At 42.4% G+C, this 26,062-nt stretch overlaps 2 protein-coding genes across 12 annotated transcripts in view; one reads left to right on the plus strand and one right to left on the minus strand.

The window, feature by feature from the left end:
* The window catches only part of VSTM4 (V-set and transmembrane domain containing 4), a 452,074-nt gene that overhangs the window by 102,714 nt on the left and 323,298 nt on the right, over positions 1–26,062 (minus strand). The window lies entirely within an intron of this gene.
* On the plus strand, positions 5,034–25,230 carry CUNH10orf71 (chromosome unknown C10orf71 homolog). 9 transcript variants are annotated; one of them, XM_062606792.1, is made up of 4 exons: positions 5,034–5,494; positions 11,217–11,438; positions 16,237–16,411; positions 18,048–25,230. In XM_062606792.1, the coding sequence occupies exon 4, from the start codon at positions 18,222–18,224 to the stop codon at positions 22,824–22,826; it is 4,605 nt and encodes a 1,534-aa protein (XP_062462776.1). In that variant the 5' UTR covers positions 5,034–5,494; positions 11,217–11,438; positions 16,237–16,411; positions 18,048–18,221; the 3' UTR covers positions 22,827–25,230. The 9 variants fall into 9 exon arrangements, with proteins under 9 accessions (XP_062462776.1, XP_062462772.1, XP_062462773.1 ...); XM_062606788.1 differs by lacking the exon at positions 11,217–11,438 and adding an exon at positions 17,159–17,357; XM_062606789.1 differs by lacking the exon at positions 11,217–11,438 and adding an exon at positions 17,162–17,357.

Consider the following 26,062-nt stretch of genomic DNA (forward strand, 5'->3'; position numbering starts at 1 on the left):
CTGGGACAAAAATCATACTGGCTGGTTTGCCTTGTCTGTGCTGGGGTGATACATTGCCAGGACTCTGAGAGCAGCCATGTGACACCTCTGGGTTGACCAGACTTGTAGCTGCTCTCAAACGATCCCCTAAAAATAGGACCTTATGCTTCCCATCATTGCAGTCCAGCTATTTTAATTAGCCTGTGGTCTCTGGTTTTCGCTTTGTGACTTGTACATAGGAAATATTTACACTAGGCCAGTAACTCCACATTCCTCCAGCCTCTTTTCTTAAATTAGATGGATTATATCTGTGTTTATAAAATATCTAATGCATTTGTCTTAATATCTTTAAATATCACTGACTTCAACATACTGTTTTTAAAGAGAACTAATTTTTAGATCACTAAGACTATTTACAGGGACTTTTTCCCTCATCTGACCTGTCACAAGTGTGTTCATTTAATCTTTAGTTGAAAGACCGATTCACTGCATGTCTGCAGAAAGGCTGAACTTTTGTAAATGGCAAAGTCCTGTCAGTTCCTGCTGATTTCATTGACATTTCCTGATGGGAAGGGAAAGATTTCAAAGGTAAATTGATGGTCAGAGGGCAGATAGGTACCTAATGTGGGGTTTTGCTATTTTAGTAGTGCAACCCCTTTGAAAAATTGGCCTGGGTAGAGAAGAACAATTTAGCCACTCTGCCACATGTCTTCTGCTCTTAGCAGAATGCTTAATAGTCAAACAAGCAATTACACAAAAGTATCTTCTGGGGGTCCTGCAGATATGACCAATGTATGTGAGGCAGCTGTCTTACTGGCAATAACAAGACTTAGTTCCTGACTGAAGAGACAGTTTGATTTGGGGGAAATAAGTAGGATGGGGTTGTGACTGACATCCTTGCCAAAAATGTCACTGAGGCTGGGTCTTTAGACTCCTAGTCTCTAAAAGCCATGAGAGCTGCTAAGCCCCAGCCTGGTGCCACAGCCAGGCACCTCCCAGTTTTATGATGAACGTTTGGGGCTGGAAGCCAAACGAGTCATCTCTGAGTCAGCTGAGTTTGGGTGGTATTGATGGGACAGCAGCAGGGAGAGCACACCAGGCTGTAGAAATTCTTTTAAAATGGAATTTAAGGTTGTATTCACAGATGGACAAAAGCATGGTGGAGCCAATCTGCCAGTGGTCACGAACGCAGTCAAAGTTGAAATCTAGTAAAGTGTGTTGGTTTCATGAGAAATCTGATTTCAGAGAAGAAACATAGCATTTTTTTTGTTGTTGAAAAATAGTATCTTTTACTTCTTTCTGAAGGCAGGATGAAAATAATTTTTATATTGTATTATATTAAACAACATATTATAAAATTCTGAAAGGTGAAATCAAGAAAATATTTCTTTTTGCTTGGACCATGCTGAAATTTTTTCCAGAGCTTCCTTTTGCAGGGGATTTTTCCTTTGCCAGGCTTCATTCAAAGCTGCAATAATGACAAGTAGAGAAATCTCCAAGGACTTCAAGAATTAGAATTTCTTTCTTTCTCAGAGCTCTGAATCCCTGGAGTTGTGACTGATAAATCACAGCTACTAACAAGTTTTGGTTCCTAAGGCATAGCCCTGGAGAGAGGCTATGAATGAGTCCTGCACCATTCTCGCTGCACAAATTCCGCACTAGGGGTGGATGAGGAGCCTTTCCTGCAAGGTGGAGAAATGTCCCCAAGGGAATAAGCTGCAAAACTGCTACTGGTTCTCAGGTGCTGGAGACCTTTCTGTCCTCGCCTACATCTACTTAGATGGGTTTGAAGCTGCTTCAAATCCAGCTGTGTAAGGGACTGGACCAAGAAGACGATACAGGCAGAGAGGAATATGACAGAGATCTGCTTGTCATTTCCCCTGATACTAGGTGCAGCATGGCCTGTGTTGGCTAACAGGAGATGCTGAGCAAAAAATACAGCCTTGATCTTGTTCCCCCTTGGGTGAGAAAATAACTGTAGCAATACTGAGACATATTCCTCCCTTAGGACCCTCAGGTCTCTGCTGCTTCCTGGAGACAAGGAAGGGGGTTAGGTGTGACCAGAGCTTTTGCACAAAATGCAGCTGCAGGAGGAAGGAGTGATGCTTTCACATTTAATAGAAAATATGCAGATGCTCAAGATGTCCAGTGCCTCCTAAAGGAGAATGCAAAACTGGAGACCTCAACCCATTTACAGTCATTCTCTTTGTTCAGCTAGGTAGGAAATGCAAAGACTGCAAGAGGAAGAAGGAACAAGAAGCACCTCCTTCACCATGGAGGTGAAGTCCTCTTGCTGGAAAACAAGCTGGGGGGGGGGGAGCTTGGGTTGTCCCAAGGAGGCAGGTGGAGCAGCATCTCATTTGCACTATGATTCCTTGCTTAGCACTGTATTGCTACTGCATTCCTGGGCACACACTGGAGCAGACATGCAGGTGCTAGAAACACCCCCAGAGAAATGCACCTTGTGAGACTTCAGGTGGAGCACAGCAGGATCTACCTGCAAGTGTGGGGATAAACATGCAGAGCAGATAAAGGTGTTGTCCTGCTGTGGGACATGTTTTAGTCCTGGTTCACTGCTTTTGTTCAGCTCATATGACTCTGGGTTTGCTTTGTCCAGCTGATACTCTGCACTCATCTGTCGAATACCCAGAGATCAAGTTATTGCACTGACTGTGATGACAGTCAACAAATTATTCTGTGTGTGGCTGCCAGGTAAGAGCTGAACCTACATTGCTCTGCTGGACAAAAAGTGCTGTAAACAACTGAAAACTCAATATAGTCATATTGCTCTCATGGGTTATTAAACAGGCCCCTTGCTTTTTAATGCCATGAGAATTATAAACCATTTACTTTCTACAACCAAAACAGTTTGATGTTTGCCTTTTGCTAGTCTAGGGTGGCATGTTTTCATTTCTGTTTATAATCAGTTCCGCTTTTTGGTTTCCATGTACCAGGGACTTTTCACATGTGATCAGTCCATTGACCCCTTGGGGTCTGCATACTGCTTCTCTGGGATTTGCAGCTAAGGTAACAAAGGAAAAAAACTGCCCCTCTCAGTAGGGCAGAACTCCATTTATTTCCCTGGAGAAAGTGTTAAGGGATGGGATACAAGTCAGAAAAGGCTGAAAACTACTGCTCTTGCATAAGGCTGTCATGTCTGTACTCTCAGCCTTGCTAAGCAAAGTTTCATGTGTGTGTGCAAGAGGAAGTTCATTATACATACATATATTAATTCTGCATTGACATATTTATGCAAATCGCATACTCGTTTCATATAAATTTAGGATTCCAGTCCAAATTGCTGTCTACAAAAGTTCAGTGTGATCTGTTATTGCTCTGCACTCACTGAAAGGAAGCAGCAGGAATTTTTGCTTTTTAAATTTCCTGGGAGCAGGGTAACAACATCTAAGTGCCACTGGGTTGTGTTTGCTGAGTGTTATTCAGTAATTTTCCCCAGAAGTGGCTTTATTTTAATGACAGGCCATCTGATCCCAGAGTCTCATCTGAACGCTGAATTTGCAAATATGTGTATTTATTATCATCATATTTGAATAAACATAATGCCTATCCCAAGATTTGAGTCCTTTCAAAGCTGGAGTCTGTCAAGCACATTCATCATTGATGAATAGCGTTAACCCCAGCTGCTTTTGTGTGAGAGGCCTGCTTTGGATTTTCCAAGCAACCAGCCACCCCTCCTGCATCAGTAGTTACAATTTCCATAGGGATCTTTCTAGTTGCAATTCAGGCTCTAAGCAGTTCACAAGTTCATGGGCTTACAGAAAGCAGGGCTATACCTGCCTCTCTTCATAGACAGCAAGGATAGGTTTATTTTTAGCACAAGTATTCCAGAAATACATTCCACCCCTCTTTAGAAATGTGTGGGAGAGACAGACACACATATACAGACAGTTTTGCCTACATTGGTGGCAGTGAGTACCTGAAAACTGCTCTTCCACTGTCTGTTTTTATCCCAAAGTTGATGTGTTGTTTTTTTTTCTCCCAGTGTGTGCTAGGTCTGTCCAGTGTCTCAGTTCATAGGTGCCATGACTCCTGATGCATCAAGTCTTTGTGTGTGCAGTCTCATGGGTGCAGGGCATGGGTAGATGTTGAAAGTGTACAGTCTGGGACCAGAACTTAGCAGAAGCACTCTGATGATTGGCAAGACCAACATTCAGTTTGAGATGAATTAGGGGAAGGACTTGAGCACCAAAAGCCCAGACCAGGAGTTTAGGAGACTGGGCTTTGCAAAAACCTTCCTGCTGGGACCTAAGGTGACCTCTCCCAGGTGGCGAATTCAAAGCTGAAGATTGCTTTGGAGAGGGCAAGCCATTACCTCCAAGGACATGTAACTTTAGGCTGCTCTTGGGTCACAGGGAGGATTAGTTCATCACAAGCCTGCTCATGCTTGAAGATTCTCAGGCACCAGCTCACTGAATGGTTGTTGCCTTATTCATGCTGTAGCAATATAATTAGCAGCTCTTTTTAACATGCAAATGTTCACTGGGCTCATTGGAGCCCTGCTCTGCCATGGAAGCAAGAGTTGGGCTGTAATAGCAAGGAGATTCAGCTCTTTGCTGCAGTCTGTGGCTCAAGCCTGGCGTGATGCTAAGCCCCAAGAGAGCCCCATGACTTCATTAAGGAGCTCTGTGCACTCAGCATGGGACAGGGTGCAATCCATTGTTTATATTTGCAGTACAAAATCTTAGCTTGTTGACTTCATGGCATATTACCCCTATTATTCAACATCCTATTGTAGTTCGCCAAATGAAACCCAATGCTAGCATGTGTCTCCCAGGATGATGGCTGCTCTTGTTTGCTTTGGAAGGACAGTGGAATGGGGCCCTTACTCCAAGAGCGCTGGGCACATTTGTCCAGCCTTGATGATGAAATGGGCTATTTATGAAAAAGCACCAGCAGGACAGTAATGTGTTACTCATTCATACTTTTTACACAGTATTTTTAATGGTTACCTTAAAAGCACTTTGACTCCCACCTGTAGATACAAAAATGCAGCGCTTTAAGGTTTGAATCACCAGCAGTAGCAAGCCAATCACACAGCATTGCTTTCTGTATTAGTTATCTCTGAAGCATTACCAATGGCGAATCTGAATGTAAAAATAGCTGATGACTGTTTGTTTCATCTGTCTTGTTACTTGACACCGCATGGTTATTCCAATACGTATGTTTGCCTCTTCCCCACCATGATCTCCGCTTGGTTTCCCCTTGCCTGATAACTATTTAAATACATTTTAGTAACTTTGGATTCCTTGCTTACTTCACCTGGCTGGACAGGTCTGCGAGGGCTCAAGGGTTAGCTCCTCCACTTTTGTTGTTTTATTTATTTTTCGGGGTTGTTTCTATTAAGGTAACCATGTTCAGAAGGAGAGTCCGAAACACATAAATAATGGGAAGTGCTAATAGTAAGCAGGCTGCTGTAAAATGTGTTGGGGCTTTGACTCAAGGGAAAAAAGAGCAGCGCTGCACTGTCCCTGACCAGGAAGCTGGAGCACAGAAGGTAAGGGGAAAAGTGAGTGGGTGTTTTTGAAGTAGGGAAATGGTGAAGAATGGTGGTGCCTGAGTGTGTGAATGCGTGTGCACTCAAGGATCAGTTGTGTAATTGATGAGATAAGAGAAATCAAACATCATTTATGTCTTATTTTCAATTATTAGAGCAGGAAAGTCCTTTCACTTTGTCCAGCTTTTTTCTGCTCTGAAAAATGCAGGATTGTCTCTGAAAGCCTGCATGCAGAAAGAGCATACATATAGATTTGTATGCAGTGGTTACTGTTTATGACATAATTATTTGGTAAATGGGTATAATCTTTTCAAAAGACCAGTAAATTGTTGCGAAGCTCCATTTAATTGTCCTGTGCATTGTGCTGTAAGCAACTTTAAGTAAATATACATTGATTTTATTTTCTAGATGGTTACTGCCTACAGATAAGGTACTCTTAAAAACTTTAATGGTTTCTATAAGGGTTTGAAGGCATTTTTATTTCTTCTTTCTTTTTTTCCAACAAATAGGAAAAGAATTGCTTAAATATTTTATAGAGAGCAATTAGTATGCTACAGAGCTTGAAAAAGTAAAATAGTTCAAATACCTACGCAGTGCTAAGAGGCCACTATAAATGACTGTGACTATGACTTGTATCCAATTTTAATCACTGGGAAATTTCTTAAATGGCATAAGCTTTTCTGAGTCCAGTTGTTGCAGAACTTCTTAATCTGCCATCCCAAAGAGCTGCATTTTATTAGCCTAGCTGCAGAGCTCAGCAGCAAAATAAGAACAGAATTAATTAAAATTGAACTTGAAAAGCCAAACTGCTTAAGCTTTTTTAAATGGGCTGTGAACAGGCAATCTGATTATATCTGAATAGGGAAAAGTTTTCCAGCAGCCGGCCAGAGCAATCAGTTCACACTGACTTTGCAAAGTATCAGTTAGAGGGTTCATCACTAGTCCTCTGCCATTGCTGAGGGGGAGGCTGGGGAGAAGGAAAACTGAGAAGAAATAAGGAGAAACAAGCTTTCCAGACAGGATCACAGTCCATGGCTCTTTTCATTCACTTCTTTAGGGAACTGATCGTGTAAAAAGCAAATGGTTGAAGGATAAGGCCTGTGGAAAATACTAACAAATTAAAGATTTGCAGTATAGTGGAACCCTAAACAAATTAAATCTCTGCATCCTTCCAAGTTTGTCACTAGGAAGGTATTTACATGCTTATTCACAACTTACTTACAAAAACAGTTGTAACAGGCACTCACCAGTGAACTTGAAGGCCACAGCTGGGTGGAGGTACGCAGGTGCAATTGCACCCCTGCTCCGTAAACCAAAAGCATATGGAAATTTCACTCTGTAGCCTCTCATTCCTATATGCTTCTCTGAAATGTTTATCTTGTCTGTGTGTGTGTTACTAGAGCTGTGCAAAGTGCCCATGAAAATGTAAATCCCTCCAGGACCAGGAAAAAAGCCAACTAACCCTGTGAGCCATGCTGGGAGAAAATACCATCTGCATATCAGTCTTTCATTTTTTACTCTAGCTGAGTTTACACACACAAAAAGCTGCTGTCAGAGGCAAATTCTGCAAGTGGAGTTTAGCTGCAGGCTTTGCTGTGCTGGCCTGCTTGCAGCCGGGGTGCCAGGTCACACAGAGACTTGCCTACTATAAGCAAGCGGGTGAGTCCACTGCTTTTAGAGCTAGTGTGCATTGCTTGAGGTAGGGTTGCATTTGGGACCAGTGGTTTGTAAGCCAGCTGACAGGTGTGTGGGGAAATGGACCATAGTGCGGACTCCATGTGTGCACTGATATGGGAACTTTACCCTTGAGAAAAGGCTGTCTCTCTCTCCAATCAAGCCTGTCTGGGTCAGTGATTGCTTATACATATATATTTAAAGGTGATTGCTTATACATATATATTTAAAGGTGTATACATGTATATATATTGTGTGTGTGTTTTGAGCTTGGTGTTTTGCAACTATATTAGTGGTTGACTGATTTTTATGGCTTTCAAGTGTATATGGTCAGAGAGGCTGCCATCAAGAAACCCTGTCCCTTAGCAGTCCAAGAGAAACTGAGGTAGCATTAAAGCCGTAAGAGGACAACGTTTCCCCAGAAGAAAGGCTTCCCTCTCCCTTGTGTTCTCCTGCCAAATGATCCTCTTTGGACAGGCATAGAAAACAGGTATTTAATTATAGTCCTAGGCTTTTTTAACATCCATTTCTCATGCTTGCAAATAATGGTATACAAGAAGGCATTAGCCAATAATGATTAATCTAAATCTATCATCTGGTAACAGTCAAACCAATCTTTTTATGAGTCAAGCAGGTCAAATAATGATACATATGTTTTTTCAGTCACTCACACAGCTACGTCCCAGTAGTTTCAGGGACACTTTCCCTGTTGCTTACACATTGTGTCTGAGGCTGTTTGGGGAACTGTGATAGGGCTGTGACAGTCAGGTACATGAAGGCCACCTAACTCATACTTTCCACTTGGAAAAGATAGAGGTGAAAACCCCTGCAATTTTTTTTTAAGTCTCTCAAAGAAATGAATGCAGTTAACGTTTGGCTACATGTTAATATGCAGAGTCAGCAAATGTGAAGTATCTGGTAATTTACAGTTACTGCAGATCCTCAGTCTCAGATGTGCCTCTATCACTTTTACCTGGATCAGACATAAGCTGGCATACTTTAAGGTCAGCTTGGCTTTTCTGTCAGCTTCATTATAGACCCTTGTACAATTCTGTGCACTTCTGATGGCTTCTATTGTGTTGAGATGTATTTCAGGTCTGTCCCTGTCCTTTTCATGCTTCAGAGCACAGGGCTTTCAGAAATTGGAGTAAGTGCCTAGGTCTGTCTGGGATGTTGGTGCAGAATCAACAGCATGCTCAGAGTGAACTGGACCTTGCAAGCCGCATCCAGGGTTTGTGCTAGGGCAGTGGGGCTGATCATGATGAGGTTGTTCACTGAAACTCTTTGTTTTGACTGATCTGTTTTGAAGTAGTGACATTAGATTAGTCTGTTTCTCCAAAAATGAGAAATTATTCTTTAACCAGGCTTGTGAATTGAGTGAAATACAGACAAGTATCTAGAATTGCTTCTTGGGGTGTGGAGGAGAACTGAGGAGAGGAGCTGGGGAGGAAGTGTCTGGTGACAGCACTGGGCTGCAGATGATGCTATTGCCTACCCACATGGTTCTTCAGGGGGTCTGGGTGGTCTGGGAAAGCGCTGGGATAACAGCATTACCAAGGTTGCTGAGGGACTGCTTCAGCCCGAATCATTGGCCTGTCCCTTAGGGAACAAGTGTCGATTCTGCTTAAAACTCTTGTATTTTCCTTTCTGTCTTTTGCGTACATCCTTTACAGAATAAGCACAAGAAATGCCTTAGCATGTGCGTTAACTCTAAAGGAATGAGGAATTGCCTTGGGGACACACCATTAAATCATAACAATGAATCAATCTCTGAATAGGAAGAGGGAGTTTGCATTTCCCAAAGAGAAAAAAAAAACAAAACAAAACCAACCACAACTCCTTTTGCACAGTGAAGAGGGAACTGGAAGGAACTTCCTTCTTGCTCAGGACAAGACCACTGTCTGGCATTTGCTACTCAAAAGGAGAAAAATAGTATGGCCTCCAAAGGTAATACCTGCAGTAAGGGTAGGTGGGCTCTCCCCTGACCTCTAAAAGTCCTCACATAGGAGAGATATCTCTTCCATGGCTACCTTCCAGATAGCAAGCAGGAGTAAAGCAAGCCACAGCTTTTGTCCTTCAACTGAAATGGCTCTGTTATAATCACAAATGGCTGAGGAGCAGTTTGTCATCAGAGGAAAGATGTTACGTGAATGAATGGCTGTGTGCTTGAGTCATATGCTTTGGCGTATGTGTGTATTTCCCTCCCTGCCACACTGCTTGCTCTAGAACTGGGATCTTCTAACTGCACTTGAAAGCACTCTAGAAAGGTATAAGTAAGAAATAGCTCTATTCCTGCAGCCTGAGCCAGAAACTGAAAACCAAAGCCTCCACCTTCTCTTGTCCCCTATGGTACATATCCCTATTCGTCTTTGGTAACATAAGACAGGTATTTTAGGATATTGCATGTCCCTAAATGCCATGGAATTCAGTGGGTGAGAAAACCACTCAGAAGTTGAAATTATTTTGAACCCAGCATATGGAAATGGCTTGAATTCTTTTCTTTATAGAAAAAGGATTCAGCAAAATCGTTGTCCAAACCCTGGTACCCAGAGGATAAAAAGGAAAGGAACAAGTGAGACTACCAGTAAAAGAATAATACTTGTTTTCTGCAAGCCTGTTATTTCCTGAGTCTGTATCCTGTGTGAGTGGGTATGGATCAGACTCTCCTTATTAAGAAGCTTAAATGGTCTGAGTGTAAACTTGACAGTGCAGATGGTATCAGTGTGCTGGGCCTGATGAGAAGAGCAGTGTAAGCGGGGAATGGTTTCAGATTCCCCAGCCTGGAAAGAGAAGTGAGGCATGGTTTGTTACTAGCTGCAGATTTCCTTGTGTAGGTAAGCCTGCTTCCCTTTTGTGTCTAACATACTTGCTGGTATCATTACAATTTTCCTGTGACAGGCTGGGACTGTCCAGCATTCTCCTTTACAAAGCATGCAAGCCATTACATTTGTTTTCTTGTCCATGTGTCCTTCTTCCCTTCCCCTTTTGTCATCTCCCATCTCTAGCCATTGCAATGCTGTGGTACTTTACAACTCTCCCTCTGCTGTGGGAAAACCTTGTTTCTCCCACTCAGGAAGTGAAAACTCAGAAGCTTTCATCCTCTAAGCTTTGCTTAAGACTAAATGAAAGGAGATGAAAGGCAGTCTCGTAAGCCAAAATCCTGTTAACGCTCACTGAGGGGGCTGTAGCAATGCAAATGTCAGTCATCACCTTGAACTAGTGAGGAAGGCTTGAGTCCTCATGATCTCAAAGAGACAGAGATATCGAGCACTTGAGGCAGAGCTGAGATCTTTGCAGTAAGTCAGTCACCTGCAAAACTGGATAGATTACACTTTTCACTGCAATGCCAAGCTACAGCACCATATTCAGTTGAAGTGGTTTGGGTTTTTTTGCAGAGGCTCATGGTAAAGTACCACACCCTATGAAGGGCAATGGGAAGGCACATTTTTGCTTTAACTGACAAAGATTAAACCTGTAGTGTGTGATTCAAAAAATACAGATTTGGTTTCTGGCCCTGCCACAAATGCAGTATCTTGGGCAAATCAGTCGGTTGAAGCTGAGCCTTAGCTGTTGATCTGCGAGACAGAAGTCCTGCTTGCAGTGGGAAGTTTGTGAGGATAAATAGCCACGAGGTGCTCACGTACTGTGTTACTGGAGAGCTGTATAAATATCTCAATGTATAATCACTAACCTAGTTACTGACTGGCCTTTTACAGTCAGACATTTAATGCCAAGAAATGCACTGTTTGGGTTCAGTTGCTTAAATGTCACTTGTCTGTGCTGACTCCAGGTCATGGGAGGAGCACCATCCCTGGGCCTTGTGATTCCTATAGACTTGTGCTGTTTGTCAAGTGCTGCACCTGCCCCTTGCCTGTGTTGGTCATGTGCTCTGTGCCTTTGACTTCTGCCATCATGTCTGCATGTTACTGACTCTTCAAAGGCAGTGGATAGGGCTCAGGTAATGGAAGGGGTGAACAGGAGTTTCAAGAAAGCCTCAGTTCAGATACAACTCTTTCTGAGAGCTATCTCCTTCTTCCACGCTTGATAGGCCTCTTGGCAGGATGGGGCATTTGGAGGACACTGGGAAAGGCAGTCCAGAGACCAGTTGGAAATAACTGTTGTGTTTTTGCCATTGAACCAGAAAGGGAAAGGTAGAGAGACTTGACATGATTCTCCGCAGGTATCACAAGCAGTCTCTGTTCCTCCCATTTTTCTTCACATGAGGTCTTCATCTCCCATTGCTTGGAGCTTTATGTTCTGAGCTGAAGAGGTAAGCATTCCAGCTGGAGCCTGGAAGAGGTTCACATCCTTTGAGGACAGGACACAGTGCAGAATATATAACACATGGTCATTAGGTAGGTACACACTCTCCTTTCTTTCATGCTTCCACCAAGCTGCACTGATCTTCCTCAAGATGTGAGTCTGATGAGTCCCTGGGTTCAGCTCCTATGGCAACAGATGTACTAGCTTCAGTAGTGCTCATGGGGAGAAAAAGACATCATCTGTCTTTTCTTCAGAAAAAAAAAAAAGAAAATCTTGTTTGATTAAATAAAATCACAATCATATTCGTTTTAACATTTCCCCTAGAAAGATAATTGAAAATGTTATATATATATATACACATACATATTTTTATATAATACTTAGGAAAATTTCAAAACAAGATCACTCTCCTTTGCAATACCACAAGATTGTTTTTTTACATAGAAAATAAAAGTGAAAGTTTCAGTTAATGTTAAACAGCATGCACCCTCTCTGACTTAAGGACAGTAACTATTTTCAGTGACATAATTTTAACTATTATGGTATATGTTACATGTTACTTCTATTTATAATTTAATTTCTCTTCAGAATCTTTATTCCATGTGAAATTTCAAAAACAGTCTAAATGAGAACATCCTCCCCTCACACACACACACACATACATTTCTAAGATATATTGTCCACAGGATGGCAACACAGATTGGCAGCCAGCTCTCCTGGCATTTTCTAGGACTGCACAGTGTCTACCACACCAGGTCTAGGTATTCTAGTTAATATTGCAGGAAAGAGCAAAACTACTTTATCTCAAATGCACTGCTATTGTCGGTGGTGAGTGACAGAGGTTAGAAAATCAGAATTGTCCAGACAACACAATTTGGTGGCATAGCAATGCGGTATCGGTTTCAAATCCCATTCCTTCAGATGTTGGTCTGAATGCCATATGGGGGTGAGGTTTGGCTCTTCAGAGATGCTGGATTTCACTTTACTGTGGTTATAGTTACTTGTGTAGCCTTGTGGATAATGCACCAGTGTCGGCTTAGGAAGTAGATGTATTTAGAGTCACCAATTCTGTTCTCAGTTATTCTACTGACGTCAATAAAATGACTCTAGATTTATACCAGTGTAACTGAGAACAGAAGTTGGCCCAAAGTCAAGAACAGCGTCTCCTCTTCTCTGGCCCAGAACAAGCTGTTCGAGACACAATTGCTGGGCCAAACCCTCAAGGAGAATGGACCTGGTCTACACTGGTTCAGTTCAAACACATGGTTCCTTCACCTTGCTTTCCAGTACAATGATCAAAGATCTGATGCTGGAAGAGCTGAAGTCACTTTGTTTTATGCTGCTCATTCCTGTCAGTGTTTGGGATCTTCACCCTAAGATGAACAGATCCGATTATCCACCCTCCTTCAGCTGGAGCAGCTATTTGTATTTGAGCAAAGTGATTCTCCTTTCCCCAAGCAGAAGAATTCAGTTTGGCTGTCCTTTATGTCCACAAAGCATAGATGGAAGTGATCTTGTTGGATAAGGGAAATGGAGGTTTGTGCTAATCACTTTTATTTTATGAGCTTCTTAATCCAGAAGTTGCCTTCCTTGACAGCTCAGAGAAATGTGGCCGGAGCACCACTGTTTCTTCTGTCAGGCAGCCCCCCTCCTTCGTGAGGGTGTTATGATCCTTCCCCCATCCATGTGCCCAAGGGCTCTCCAGAGAGTCAGTGTGCCTAGAGCAGCCCAGGCAGCAGGGCAGATCAGAGAGCATTTGGCTCCAATGAAGCCCAATATGATCCTCTCACACACCCTTGGCAGTCCAAACATCCCAGCACAAGAGATGCTCAGGCACTCTACACCAGATTGCAGTGTTTTTCTTTTCTCCTGGACATCATTCTGGTGCCTTGTTTCTAACAGGGACTCACAGGGTGACTTTTAACTTCCCAACACCTTTTTGTCTGTTTTCCTAAATGCACGGTGAAGACAGTGGTGCTGTGATCACTGACTGACAGCAGCACACTCATAGCCATTCACATACTGCCACGCAGGATTTTCTAGTGATACCCAGGAGACCTCCTCAGCCGTCGCTGCCCAGGCTGGTGAGGAGCTGCCATCAGCTGGGAGCATTGTCTTGTTCTGATGACACATAACTGAACAGGCCTGTTTTGTCCAGCCCTCTCATCCTATTATGAGCTTCTATGTGTGCCGTGGACAAACGTGCACCAATGCAAACAAGACATAAATTCAGGGATTCTCCTATTTCCCGTGGTAAGAAGCACTAACTGTTCATTGTCATGATGAGCCCATAAAAGCCCAAAGCAGCAACGTGTGTGCAAGTATGCCGCTGAATTAAACCTCAGCTAGCAGTCACCACAGGGCTCTGAGTTTTGGAGCCGTGGATGGATGGCTTACAGAAAGCACCACATGAAGTAGCCAGCTCGCAAAGATTAAAAAAAAACAGATAATAATAAACCTTCCTTCCTTCTCCCTTCTCTTCCCATTCTCAAGGGGAATGCAGTGCTGCTGACTTCAGATTGCTATACAACTCCCAAAGGCGCTGCCAAAATGCCACCACGATGTCTCATGGCACAACATTTCAGCCAAATACCAGCCCAAGGGGCGTGGGTAAACCAACCAGCCCTTTATATATTGCAACAGCAGTGATGTCACACGCTCCAGCCAAGTTCGCTGGTTTGCCCAGCTCCTGACTAGTGAAAAAAGTTGACATTCAGTCTGTGCCAGGCCAGGAATAGTCTCTGTAATTCAACCTCCTCATCACAACTTGCTAGGCACTTAAGAGAGCCACTGAAAAAAGCCTCCTATTTAAAAAAAGAGATGTTGGTTTCTGATTAAGCTCCTTGAAATCTGTACATTCATGCAAGCTTTTCTGGTAGCTCGTATCAGATGATGCCTGCTGCAAACTCCTCACATATTTCTCAGTGTTTCCCAAGCAGTTCCAACCACCCAGCATTGCTTTCCTCTGTCTTGAAAATATACTAAATTCAGACATCCTTAAATGTTTGAACCAACTGAATCCTGACCTAAGCTCAAACACTGCACCTTGCTTGCTCGCTGCCGTGTTTGTTCAAAAAAGGTGAAGAAATGGGACTTCACCAGGTTGCTAAACCAGCCATGAACAGCTGCTTTGCCTGAAGTTCAGAACTTGCCATCACACCTATACAAGAGAGAGCTAGATCAGTACAGTGCTGCTATTTACATCCAGTCCCACTAGTGATCTGTACCTCAAACACTTGGTTTAGATACAGCTTTTCCAGCTTGAAACATTACGCTGCCCAAGTACTAGTATTGGCCAGGCAAGACAAGGATCTTCACAGGGGTTTCAGAGACAGTGGCAGTCGCTATTCTTTTTTTAATCTGTGACACCAAGTTGTTTTTGTAACAGTGACTCCGTCTAGGAAAATAATCGCTGAGATTACATCATGATCTCCATGTTTATTGTTACGCTACTCACATTTTCAGCAAGCGCTCTCAGTTTACAAGGGACAAGATGTTTCTTCAGACCTCTGTCTATGAGGTCTGAAAGCCAGCCTTCTTCCTAGTTCAGGTACCACCACCAATAGTGATAAACATTGTGCTGCTGGAATTTAGTCAACAGCCCCTTTGAAGCGTGAGCCAGAACATAATCGCAGTCTCCCACCGCTGTGTTGGCTTTGCACAGTACCACAGAAGCAGTAAAATTGTAATTTAGCCTCTGAGCAAAGAGATAACTGAGTACATATCTCTGTGATGAGGGTGACATTTTACAGCTGGCTGCAACCAAACATTGCGGGGGGGGGTGTTAATTTATATTTACTTTATTTTTTTTATTTAGACATTTTAAACAAACGACAAAAAGCTTGTACAGACTTGTCCCTAAACTAACACTGCACCTGTCCTTCCTCAGATAAAGTGTAGGAGACCATACCAGTGGGTGAGCCTCTTTTGCCAGTGTGTTTTGAATACCATGGACTGACACAAAAGCCTTAAGGGAGACCCTTGCTTCAGAAAAAGTCTACTGTACCAAGCACATCTATGTGCTATTTGCATTACCTAGGGTCAGGCAGCTCTCTTTGTAGGAAATGGATATATTCTTGCAAAGGTTAAGCAAACTAGTCTGAACCTTGGGGGTCTCCACAGCAAAAAGAGAGCAGCAATGCATGTTTGCCATAACTGAGCTTTCCTTTAGTATCTTCTGACTGTGGTTCATGCATGGAAGCAAATTGGATGTTTTGTTTACTGCCCCTCACCATCCCAAATGTCCACCTTTCCTCCCCTTTACAACAGGAACAGTGAAAAGGATAAACTTTCAAACCTCAACTGCGTTAGTTCCCAGTCCACCAGACCGATGTCTGTCTATACTTGTTGGCAGTAGGAAGTCATATGCAGGTGAAGTAGAGGCATGCATTTTCTTCTGCAATCCCTGTGAAAGTGTGGCATAGCAGGGGTGTAGACAGCAGCAGGGAAGAACTCATCTAGCACAACTCCTCGTTTTAGCCTGGAGACGTCACTCAGCCTTTGCAATGGGCAGACTGCCAGGAAACCATTGCTCACTCAGCTGTTAGTCCCTGCTGGGGCTACTAGAGAATGCTGGAGGTTGTTATAGTTGTTTGCTTGGAAGCTGACTGCACTCCACAAGCTACCAAGGCCTGAAGGTATTTGATTACTGTAATTTTGGGGTGGATACCTGTGTCTTTTGGTGAGAAATCCTTTAAGTCACTCCTAAAATGGTTATGAAATGTGAATGAACAAGTAAATGAATGAATACAGCACAAGACAATCTTCAGGTCATGCAAATAAATGTCTTTGTTTTCAAATTGCAGAGTTCATTTAAGATCAAAAAATGCTGAGAGTCGGAAACATCCCAGGACACTACTTCTGTCGACTATACATCACTGGACTATTTCTACCTCCTCACTAAAGATGGTTAGAAATGAAGCCAAGTGCAAGCATGAGAGGGAGTTCTAAATATGAGAAGCAAAGTTACACTGCAAGCAGGTATGTACCTATACTTCTGGCTCATATGACAGTTAAGTATCAAAACCAAGAGTAGGATGGACTTTCATTTGTCTTCTCTTTTTCTTTTTCTTGCTGCATTATACACAAAACTATATGTGCCCTGAGGGGAGTGAAACTTACTTTTTGAAAAGTCTTTGTACAAAGTAAAATGGAGAAGCTCTATTAAGCTCATTTTATTTCTGATGTAAATCTATTGTAGTTCTGCATAAGTTACTGGAATTCTGTTGCTGGAAGGACAGAATCAAGATTCACTACAATACTTTGAGTCTAAAAATAGGTTAGCTGAGATTTTTTTCAATAGAAAAGGGAAGTGAGGATTATTTTCAGTTGAAGAACTGAGCCTGAGTAATCCAGCTGATTAAGCCCAGTTCCTCTGACTTTTCATACTTTGACCAGCACTGACTCCTCATAGAGAAAAATGTGCACTTTACGAGAATCTCACTGAGCTGAGCCTCTGGAATTATGGATTTGGGCAGCTGCAGCGGTTGATGTCTGGATCTGCATTTCATTGCTCAGTTCTACGTGGATTCAAGATATCAAGTAGAGCTGAAGGGTCTGTTTTGCTTTTACTTGTTCCACCCAAAGATTCCACCATCCTGTCTTCAGACTGATGTGGAGTTGGACAAAAACTACCATGCTGTAGGCCCTGACTGCATCGTGATCAGGGCTTAATGGAAGGCTGTGATATTTTGTAATTGTGTTGAATGGGTTACCATTTTCTCTCAGCAGTTCTAGAACTGAAACCAAATGCTCCTTGAGCTCCTTTAGTGGGTCTGCTAGAGTCCCCTAGGCACTCCTGCCTTCTGCTGGCTAAGCTGATATTAGCAGCCTCTTCAGTTCCAATGTACCAACCCAACTGTATTTGAATATGAATGGCTAGAGGATTTTACTCCAGCAATATTTGCTTGGAACCTGCTAATGCACAGTAAGTCCTCTTTACATGTGGTGCCATTCCGCTTTCTGAAACAAGGGCTCTGCTCAGGGTAACTATCACAGCAAAGCTCCAGCCTAATACAGGCAGGCTCATCTCTGTAGACTGTATTTTCTACAGTCATGAGCTAATAAATGAGTGAGGATATAATCTCCTATAATTTTTTCACAAAATATTTTAAATTATAATTATGATTTCTTGCCAAGTAAGTTTTACCAACTTTTCTTTCATTTTGGACATAGTATGCAATGATGTACCAAGTGGCATTCTTTTTTTAAGTAAATTTCCCCCTTTTTATCATTAATTCTTCCTGCCCAAAAAGCAGCTAACTTTCTAAGCTAAATACATGTACAGCACTCAGAAGTCCTTATGGTTGGAAGTTTGGAAAGGGAAGTACTGAAATTTGGTTCTTATATCCTTTTTTAAGAACCCAAGTAAAGAACCTGAGGTGAAACCACTTTTTTAATGGTGCTTTCAAGAAATTAAACCATGAGCTACCATAAGCTACTTGAATTGTCAAATATAACAATTATTTTTTATGTTATTTTCTTCATTGTATTGCTAGCATCCTGGTTAGAATACATGTAGGAGTAAATTAGTCAGTGACTGATATATCTGGAAAATGCTCACTGTCTAATAGAGGTAATATAGAAAAATGATTATTTATATTTTTTGGCTTTGCAGAGAAGAAAATTTCCTTCAGCTATTCCATAAGATGAATCAATGTGCAACAGCAGCACCAGGAGAAATCACTTCATGAGTGTGAATTGCTAACAACTGAAACAGCTGGAACCACCCCACACAGTCATCTGCCTGAAGTTAATCCTTTGGAGAATTCATTCATGATTCCTACGAACAATGCAGGGAAATAAGAAACATACAGAAGGACATAGTGACTCCTCAAGTATTGGGAGTCTCCTGGATGAAACAGACAGAGAAGTGAGCAGCCTCACAGACCGGGCTTTCAAAAGTTTGTGTGTGGCAGAACTAGAAGACTCTTACAGTGAGTCAGATCTTCCCATTTCACCCGACTTCGCCCTCCAGTTCTCTGCTAAACTTCACCGAGGGACATTAAACCATGCCATCAAGAGCAATGTCTGTAACAAGCTAACAGCAAGAAACAATGAACATACAATATGGGCTTCCACATTCCAGCAGTTACCAAAGTGTGCTCAGGAGGAGAAAAAGGTTGCTAAAAATAACAGCTTTACCACGGAAAGGAAAAAAATGACTTTACCAGTTCCTGGTCCAAGGAACAATAAACATGCTTCAAAAGTGTCCTCACTGATTAAGACATTTAATAAGACTGCAGACCAAGGGTCAGGGGGTTCCCTGTTAGCCGTTAAGCAGCCCATTAAGAATAGCTTTCAAAAATGTAAGTTAAATCATGGAAATGATATGGCTTGTTGGGATGACACAGGCATTTTAAGCAACCACAAGGAACTTTCTGAATATTCTGAGGCTAGTCAAGGTAGCCACTCTCTCAGTAGCAGACATGAGCCACAGAAAAGACCTAATAAAATAGACCTGAGTTATTGTGGTTCTGATGATTATTATCCTGTGCTGATTGAGATGTCAAAAATAGCCAAGTCAAATTTTTCCCATTCTTCTAAAAAGGCTTTAAAAAACAGAAGTGTGAAAGTTAATGAGCCAGCAAAAAAAGGTAATTTTCTTCACAGTGAGAATAGTGCTTTTGAATCATGGAAAGTTCATCATAAAAAACTGGCCGAAAAGGAGGAATTTGTTGATATAAAAATGAAAAAGGAAGGTCTTACGTACCTGGAAGAAGTACCATTTATTAAAGGATCCTGCACACAGGAACATAAATTGCCACCTGTCAAGACCACTGTTGCTAAGAAACAAGAGAAAGATTTTCAGATGAAGCTAACACCAAAAGCTGCTTTCAGCATCCCTCTCCCAGCTGCATATGAAACTCAGGACCCCTTTCCTTCAGGAACTGAATTTCCTGCTGCTCTTCCTCCTACACCCCCCCCTAGAATCCATGTGCACCGGGGTCCCCCTCAGCCACCACCTGTCCCACACCTTCCACCTCCAAACCAGCAGGGCCATCCCCCAACACCTCCTAGCCCTGAAGCGCCTCCTGTGCCACCACCCCCAATGCCAGCTCAACTTTCCCCCCCTGCCATATCCCCAGCCTCCATCTCACCCCAGTCCATGTCCCACAGGATGGTTTCACCTATGTCCCAGGCACCCAGCCCACCTCCACCAAGACCTCTGGCCACCTTAACTGAAGGCGAGCACCTCAGTCCAGAGTTGGGCAATACCTGTCCGCCCTGGAGGAGGCAGAGGGCTGCAAAAGGGGCAGCAGAGAGGAGACAGACTTCAAACGAGAAGTTTACAGCCAGTGATGAGACATGCTCATTGTCTGAAAAGGCAACTGGTGCCAAACCTGGTCTGGAGGTGACTCCTCTGCCCAGACAGGTAAACTCCCCTGGATCGATCAGTCCCCCTTTCAACATCACCGAACTCTTAACACCGATCATACCACCAAAACAGGAGGTGGACACTGTTGAAAGCGAGCTGATCCCACTGACACCTCCTCCCACTGAGAACACAGCACTGAGAGACCATGAGGGGAACGCATTCGACAATTACAGGTCTCGGGATAGTTACAAATCAAAAGCATCAAGTCTGTTATTCAATTTGAAGGATGTGCGTAAACGTGTTAAAAGCATTTATACCCCTTCTCCTCTGTTAAGGGCCTTGGAGGAGAAAAACAAAATGAGGGAGAATATCCAGGAAAGTACAAAAATAAATGCCTCATTCTCCACTTCACAAGAAAAAAGTAGCAAGAATATTGCAGACAAAGATGAATCGAGTGATATAACCTCCATACACGAAAAGGACAATAAAACTGATTTAACTGGACACTTTACAGACAATTACCTGACTATGAGTTCACCCCAGACAACAGGGGATCTTTTATTTTACCAAACTAGAGATAACTTGCATCAAGACAACTCAACATGTGAAGATCTGGTTAAAAACACAAGGGAGAATGAAAACTTCCCCTTGTTCAGACATGAATCCAATGAACCTGATTTAAGAAAACACCTGCACTACCCAGCACTGAAACCATTCAGTAGAGACAATGCAGGCACAACAGCTGGGCAAAATCCCAGTGTCCAGGGTGAGGAAAATGTGAGACAGGCTGCTATTCAGAATGAAAATCTTGCCTTCAAAACACTCCCAAACCAACTCTCACCAGCAGAGGATGTGCCTTACAGTGACACCCAAATCAACATGGTGGTACCTGACCATGAAGCACAAGGCAGAAGCACTAGCTCTTCAGAGCAGTCTTTTGTCTCCACGGTAGAGCAGCCACTTCAGGATGAGCCATTTCCACCAGTGCCCCTGATGCAGAAGGCATGCCTTCAAGAAAGCCAGAGGACTAAGAATGAAATGGGTACAGACAGTAAGAATAGCCACAATGAGAAAGGGGATGAGATTGAGGAAGATGAACTGCAATATTATGCTTGTATCAGCTCTGGTACTGGTGCAGCAGAGAAGAGGGAGGGGAAGGTTACTGGGAATGAAGAGAGGAGCTTGATGAAAGAGAAACTGAGGAGAGAGAAAAGCAAAGAGGCCGACAACGTGGATTCTGCTGCCAGCAGTGTAAGGGACATGTCCATCCCCAAGCCTGAAGAGCCACAAACACTGCCAACTTCAAGTGCAACCAAACCCAGTCTGTTTATGATTAAAGATAACACATTCAGGTCGCCTCAGGTAATAAGGGCTGTCAAGCTGCCTCTGTTCAGGTCCTTTTCCCTGGATGATACAGTGAGCAGCAGTTATAAGGAAATGGAAGGTAGGTTTATGCCTCCAGCATGGCACAATAAGCAACACCAAAAGATGTTGCATGCTCAGGAGGTAGGCTGGTCGGCATCGAGGCACAGAGGGAAGCAGAATGTGAGGGATGGAGCAACCGACAGAGGAAAAGAGGCCAGTGAGCCTGGATCGACTCCAGCAACACTGGATCCCAGTCATCTGGAAGATACAGAGAACCTTTTGTTAGGGAAGATGATGGAAGAAGATAAAGAGACTTGTGCTTTGTTAAATAAAGTTGGGAAAATGAATGAGGAAAGTGTCTGCAGAAGGAAAGAGAGGACCCAGTCTAGGAAGGCAAGACACAGCTTAACACATCCAAATTTAGGTCTGGAAAATTACCAAGAACAAAACAGCACCAGCTATCCCACAGAAAGAAAGACAAATTACTTCAAGAATCATCACCTATCTAATCGCAGGGGTGGATCTTGTGCGAAAAAAATAATCACTAGGGAGACAATTTCCCCAGTGACTGACTCCATATCAGAGGACCACTCTTATTCTCCTGTATCCCATGAAGCTTTAGAGGACATCCTACATACAGAAGGTGCACCAGTTTTGTTAGATAATCTTGCATGCTCTGCTGCTGCAAGCCCCAGGTCAGGCAGCACAATGCACTCTTTAACTGCCAGTTCATTGTCAGACAAACCAACAATTTCAGGCCTTAGAGAGACAGAGGATGTTATAAACCCTGCTTTGCTGAGCATGGCACTAAAGAGCCAAGCTGACATGGCTGCAGGAGAGATACTTGATTCAGCACAGAGAAATCTGCTTTCTGGTTCTGCAGGGGAAGCTGAGGGACTGGAGCCCAGGGACCCTAGGGAGAGAGCAGCAGGCAAGCCTCCCGCTGTGCCACCGAAAACAGAAAAAGCTCTGCGGCGGGCCAAAAAGCTGGCAAACAGGAGACAAAAAATGCATGAGCAGCAGAAAAAACATCAGACTGAGCATACAGATGCTGTAGGGAGAAAGTCTTCTCATTCTGGACAGACACTAGCATCTGTCTCAGCCCTGGGATATTCTCCTCTCCACCCTGCCCCTCACTCAACTTTTACTCCCGCAGAAACCAGTACAGGAAGACCCAGTTGTGCAATAGCAGTAAGCCCTTCACCCTCTTTAATCCAACGTAAACTCCTCCAGGACCCTGACTCTGGTCAATACTATGTAGTTGATTTACCAGCTGAAGTTAATGTAAAGACATTTTATGACCCTGAAACTGGCAAATATGTTCAAGTCTCAGTCCCTTCTTCAGAAGGGAACTTAGAAGAACCCTCCTCTTCAGAAATTATGAATTCTCCCTATGTCTCCTACCCTAGAGTGCTGCCTTTACCAGCTTCGTCTGTAGCAGTGCTGAAGTCACCTTCTCAGATCTCTGAACCTACCTGGTTAATGCTAGCTGCACCAGGAGAACCAGCTGAACTACATGAAGATGGTCAGCAGGTCTGCAGATACTCTGAAGCTGTGGATACTCAGCCCTATATTGAACCAGCCTCTTCCTCATCCAGTCAAGACATTCAAGAAACTAAAGTTCACTTAGGAAAGGACATGAGCCCGACACCAAATACTGATATAGTGTCTATCACAGATTTAGATGATTTTGCTGCTGAAGGAGTATCTTGAAAACTGAAGTAACAAAATATGCCAGATGATAGTGTTAAGAACTGTTTGGACAGACACATGCACACAAAAGCACATGCAGATTTGATGTTTGTACAACACTTTATGTCTGAATCTCATTGTGGTTTGGGTGGGAAGAAAAATGAAAGCTGACCACATTGAAAGATGTGAGGTGATGATCACACTGAACAGTGAAATTGAGTAAGCACCAAATTATCAGTGAGATGAAAGGGCAATGCCATCTAAACAAATAAATACGACAGTATGAAGCCACTGCTTGCTGCTGCTGCTGCTTTGCCATTATGGTGACTGGCATTGCCAAAGCAAGTGTCCTTTTGTTCAGATGTGTTGCATGATATACGACACAAAATATAACCTGTAAGACCATCCTGTGCACCCTGTGAGACCTAGGACAGATGCCTCATCTACTGAACTTTCCTCACTCACTGCCTTTGAACTATATTGACAGGTAGAAAACATATGGCTACAAATATGCCATAAACACAAGATTCATTTTTTGCACACATTGATTGCCCAGATGTTATTGACAAGAAGATTGTATACTGGATGCGCAATACAACAGCCATGTCAAAAAACTTTTAAACAACCAGAATACAGTTGCAGCTGCTCTAAACTTCTCAATATACTCTTGCAGTGCCCACTAACATGCTGCTGAATTCTTTGTATTTCTTCATAATCTTCAAAGAAGTTCCCCTAGAGTCAGGGGTTATTTATAATACAACTTAAAACTTCAACTCATCTTAGTACTCGGCCTGAAATATTATGGTAAGGGGCAAGGTTTGAATGAAATCCCTTAACAGTATTTAATTTCTCGTTAGGATGAGAAGACCTTTGCTTATTATATTATATTATTATATATATAGTTTTGTTTTGTTTTGTTTTCAGGCTCCCACTGAAATAGAGTGCTAACATTTAAAATCTGAAAAATGTAAATAATTTCGGTCTTCTGAATTCTGTGATTCAAAAAAAAAAAAAAAGACACAAAACATCTGAAGTATTAATTTCTAGAAAAGTGTTTCTTTGAATTATCACTTTTCTTTGAAAAATCTGTATCAAAATATCACTCATCCTTTCATAAGCTCTTTTTTATCATCATAGATAATGATAGAACCTTGGTGAAAAGAAGGAAAAATTGAATGTAATGTGCCTGCTTAAAAATGTCCATATTTGGAGTACTGGTTTATTTTTTCTGTCTCATTTTCATATTGTTTTCCCCCAATTAAAACTGAAGTGCAGGAGCTTTAATGAAGAATTATACCAGTGACTTTCAGCCTGATTCACATCTGAGGCTATTTTCAAAAGACTCTTTTCAGTGAAGCAATTCTTGACTTCTTGAAAATAGAGGGAAGAATCAGGGCTTTTGTTAATAAATCCAGCGTGAAGACAGGACACAGACACTGCTCTACTCTTCCAGTTTTAATATTTATGATAGAGGTTTTCTTCAGTAAATCCTTAATTTCCCAGGATCGAGGCTGCTCTCAAGGACACAGGCCAACACTTGGTGGTTTGACTCCTTCCCGAACCTGAGCTCAGCTCCCAGCCTTCCTCTATCTCTGACTACAGCCATGTGCTCAGAACCTGTCCTGATCCCATCTGACATCTCCTTTTGTAGGTGCTATTTGCTAAAACATTTCCGTTAAAGCAGCTAGTCAAACACAAAGGGCATCTCTTCACTGGTTTCAGTTGGGATTTGATTTGGCCTTTCACGATTTTCTAAGGTTCATTTCCCCTTTTATGCAGAGTTGTGCCAGATTTGCCATTTTGTGATTCATCAGGGAGGGTTGCAGCAAAGATGTGGGGTAGAAGTAGAGAAGTTAATACTAGTTTGGTTTGGGTTTTGAGCATATTCAGCTAAATGCCCATATTTGAATAAGCATTCATTGTTCAGTTTTCACCCTTTAAAATTTTGAACATCTGACTGGATAAAGCCATGAACAACCTGGGCTGGCCTCAGAACTGACTCCTTGGTCAGGAGGTTCATTCAGAGACATCTTAGAGATCTCTTGTAGCCTGAATTATCCTGTGCTCCTATTCTGCAAACATCAAAATTTTAAAACAAATTTGACTTGGAACTCAAAAAATGCAGTCTCTCCTGGGAAAGAGCTCATTTTGAAAGAATTAAAAAATAATTTTAAAATCAAGAGTGCTTTAGGAACAAGAAATAATTTTCAAGTTGTTAAATTAAGGGAAATTAAGAATATTTTGCCTTTTATTTTGGTCACAAATACTTTGCTAAACTGACTTGGTGCCATTCATGTTGCACATATCTGTTGCTGTCAGTGTATAAAGCATAATGTCTTTTCCAGTTCTGAGCAGAATGCCATCTCTATGTTAAAACATAGATAAATACATCTATTAAGGTATTCCATGGTATATTTGGACAGAATCTATGTCATCTGAAAGCCTGGCTGAGTGGAAAAGCCTTTTGTTTCTTTGTTTGGTAGGCAATCAAAACTGAATTACAAATTTAAATGCCTTTAAGAGCCACAAGTCAAGAAGCAGGCAGGGTCTCAGAGGACAGGATAAAAGCTTGCTTTCCAAGGGGAGACTGTGGATACAAAGCATCAGTGCACAGATATAAAATCAATTTTATTTTGATAAACAAAATCCCTTTTGCTTGGTTAACCGATGTTTGTTTTCTAAATGTACACACTTCTGCACCCTTTTTTTGAGGGTCTTCTTAAATTCTTACTGTGGAGAACAGGATCCTCCAATATACTAATTCTAGGCATGCAAGGAAAGCAGAATATATTTTTTACTCTACTGTGAAGGTAAACTGTGGGAATCTGAAAAGGAGCCAATCCTAACTTGAACACCAAATACATTTCAAGTAGGACTTTGTTATTTTGCCTAATTTTTCTGCTAGCTTAAGAGAGCTGCATTCACATTCACATGTGCATTCATCTAGACATGTACATGTCCCAGAGGGAGTTTTGACCTGGAGAATTTGTAGCTAAATGAAACAAATGGAACTGGGAAATTCTGAAAACAAATACGAAAGTGGTTCTCACCATGTACTCCAAGCTTTCTCTAGAGCACTTTGCCACAGGGAATGAATAAGTGCTGCTCCAGGTTCCAGCCTGGTACTGAATCTGTTTGAGCATGAACTCCTCAGCAAACCTGTCTCTGGCCTAGACCGTACTGATGCCCAACTTGTTGCTAGGCCACGTGAGTATGTGTGTCCACAAACACACACATGCACACCCATAAACAACTCT

This window comes from Pezoporus occidentalis, unplaced genomic scaffold, assembly GCF_034315485.1.
Source record: "Pezoporus occidentalis ecotype Australia unplaced genomic scaffold, CSIRO_AGI_Poc_V1 ctg98, whole genome shotgun sequence".
Lineage (NCBI taxonomy): Eukaryota > Metazoa > Chordata > Aves > Psittaciformes > Psittacidae > Pezoporus > Pezoporus occidentalis.

Excerpts from the sequence above, each read along its gene's own strand:
- CUNH10orf71 (XM_062606792.1), top strand. The coding sequence starts at position 18,222 with ATGCAGGGAAATAAGAAACATACAGAAGGACATAGTGACTCCTCAAGT.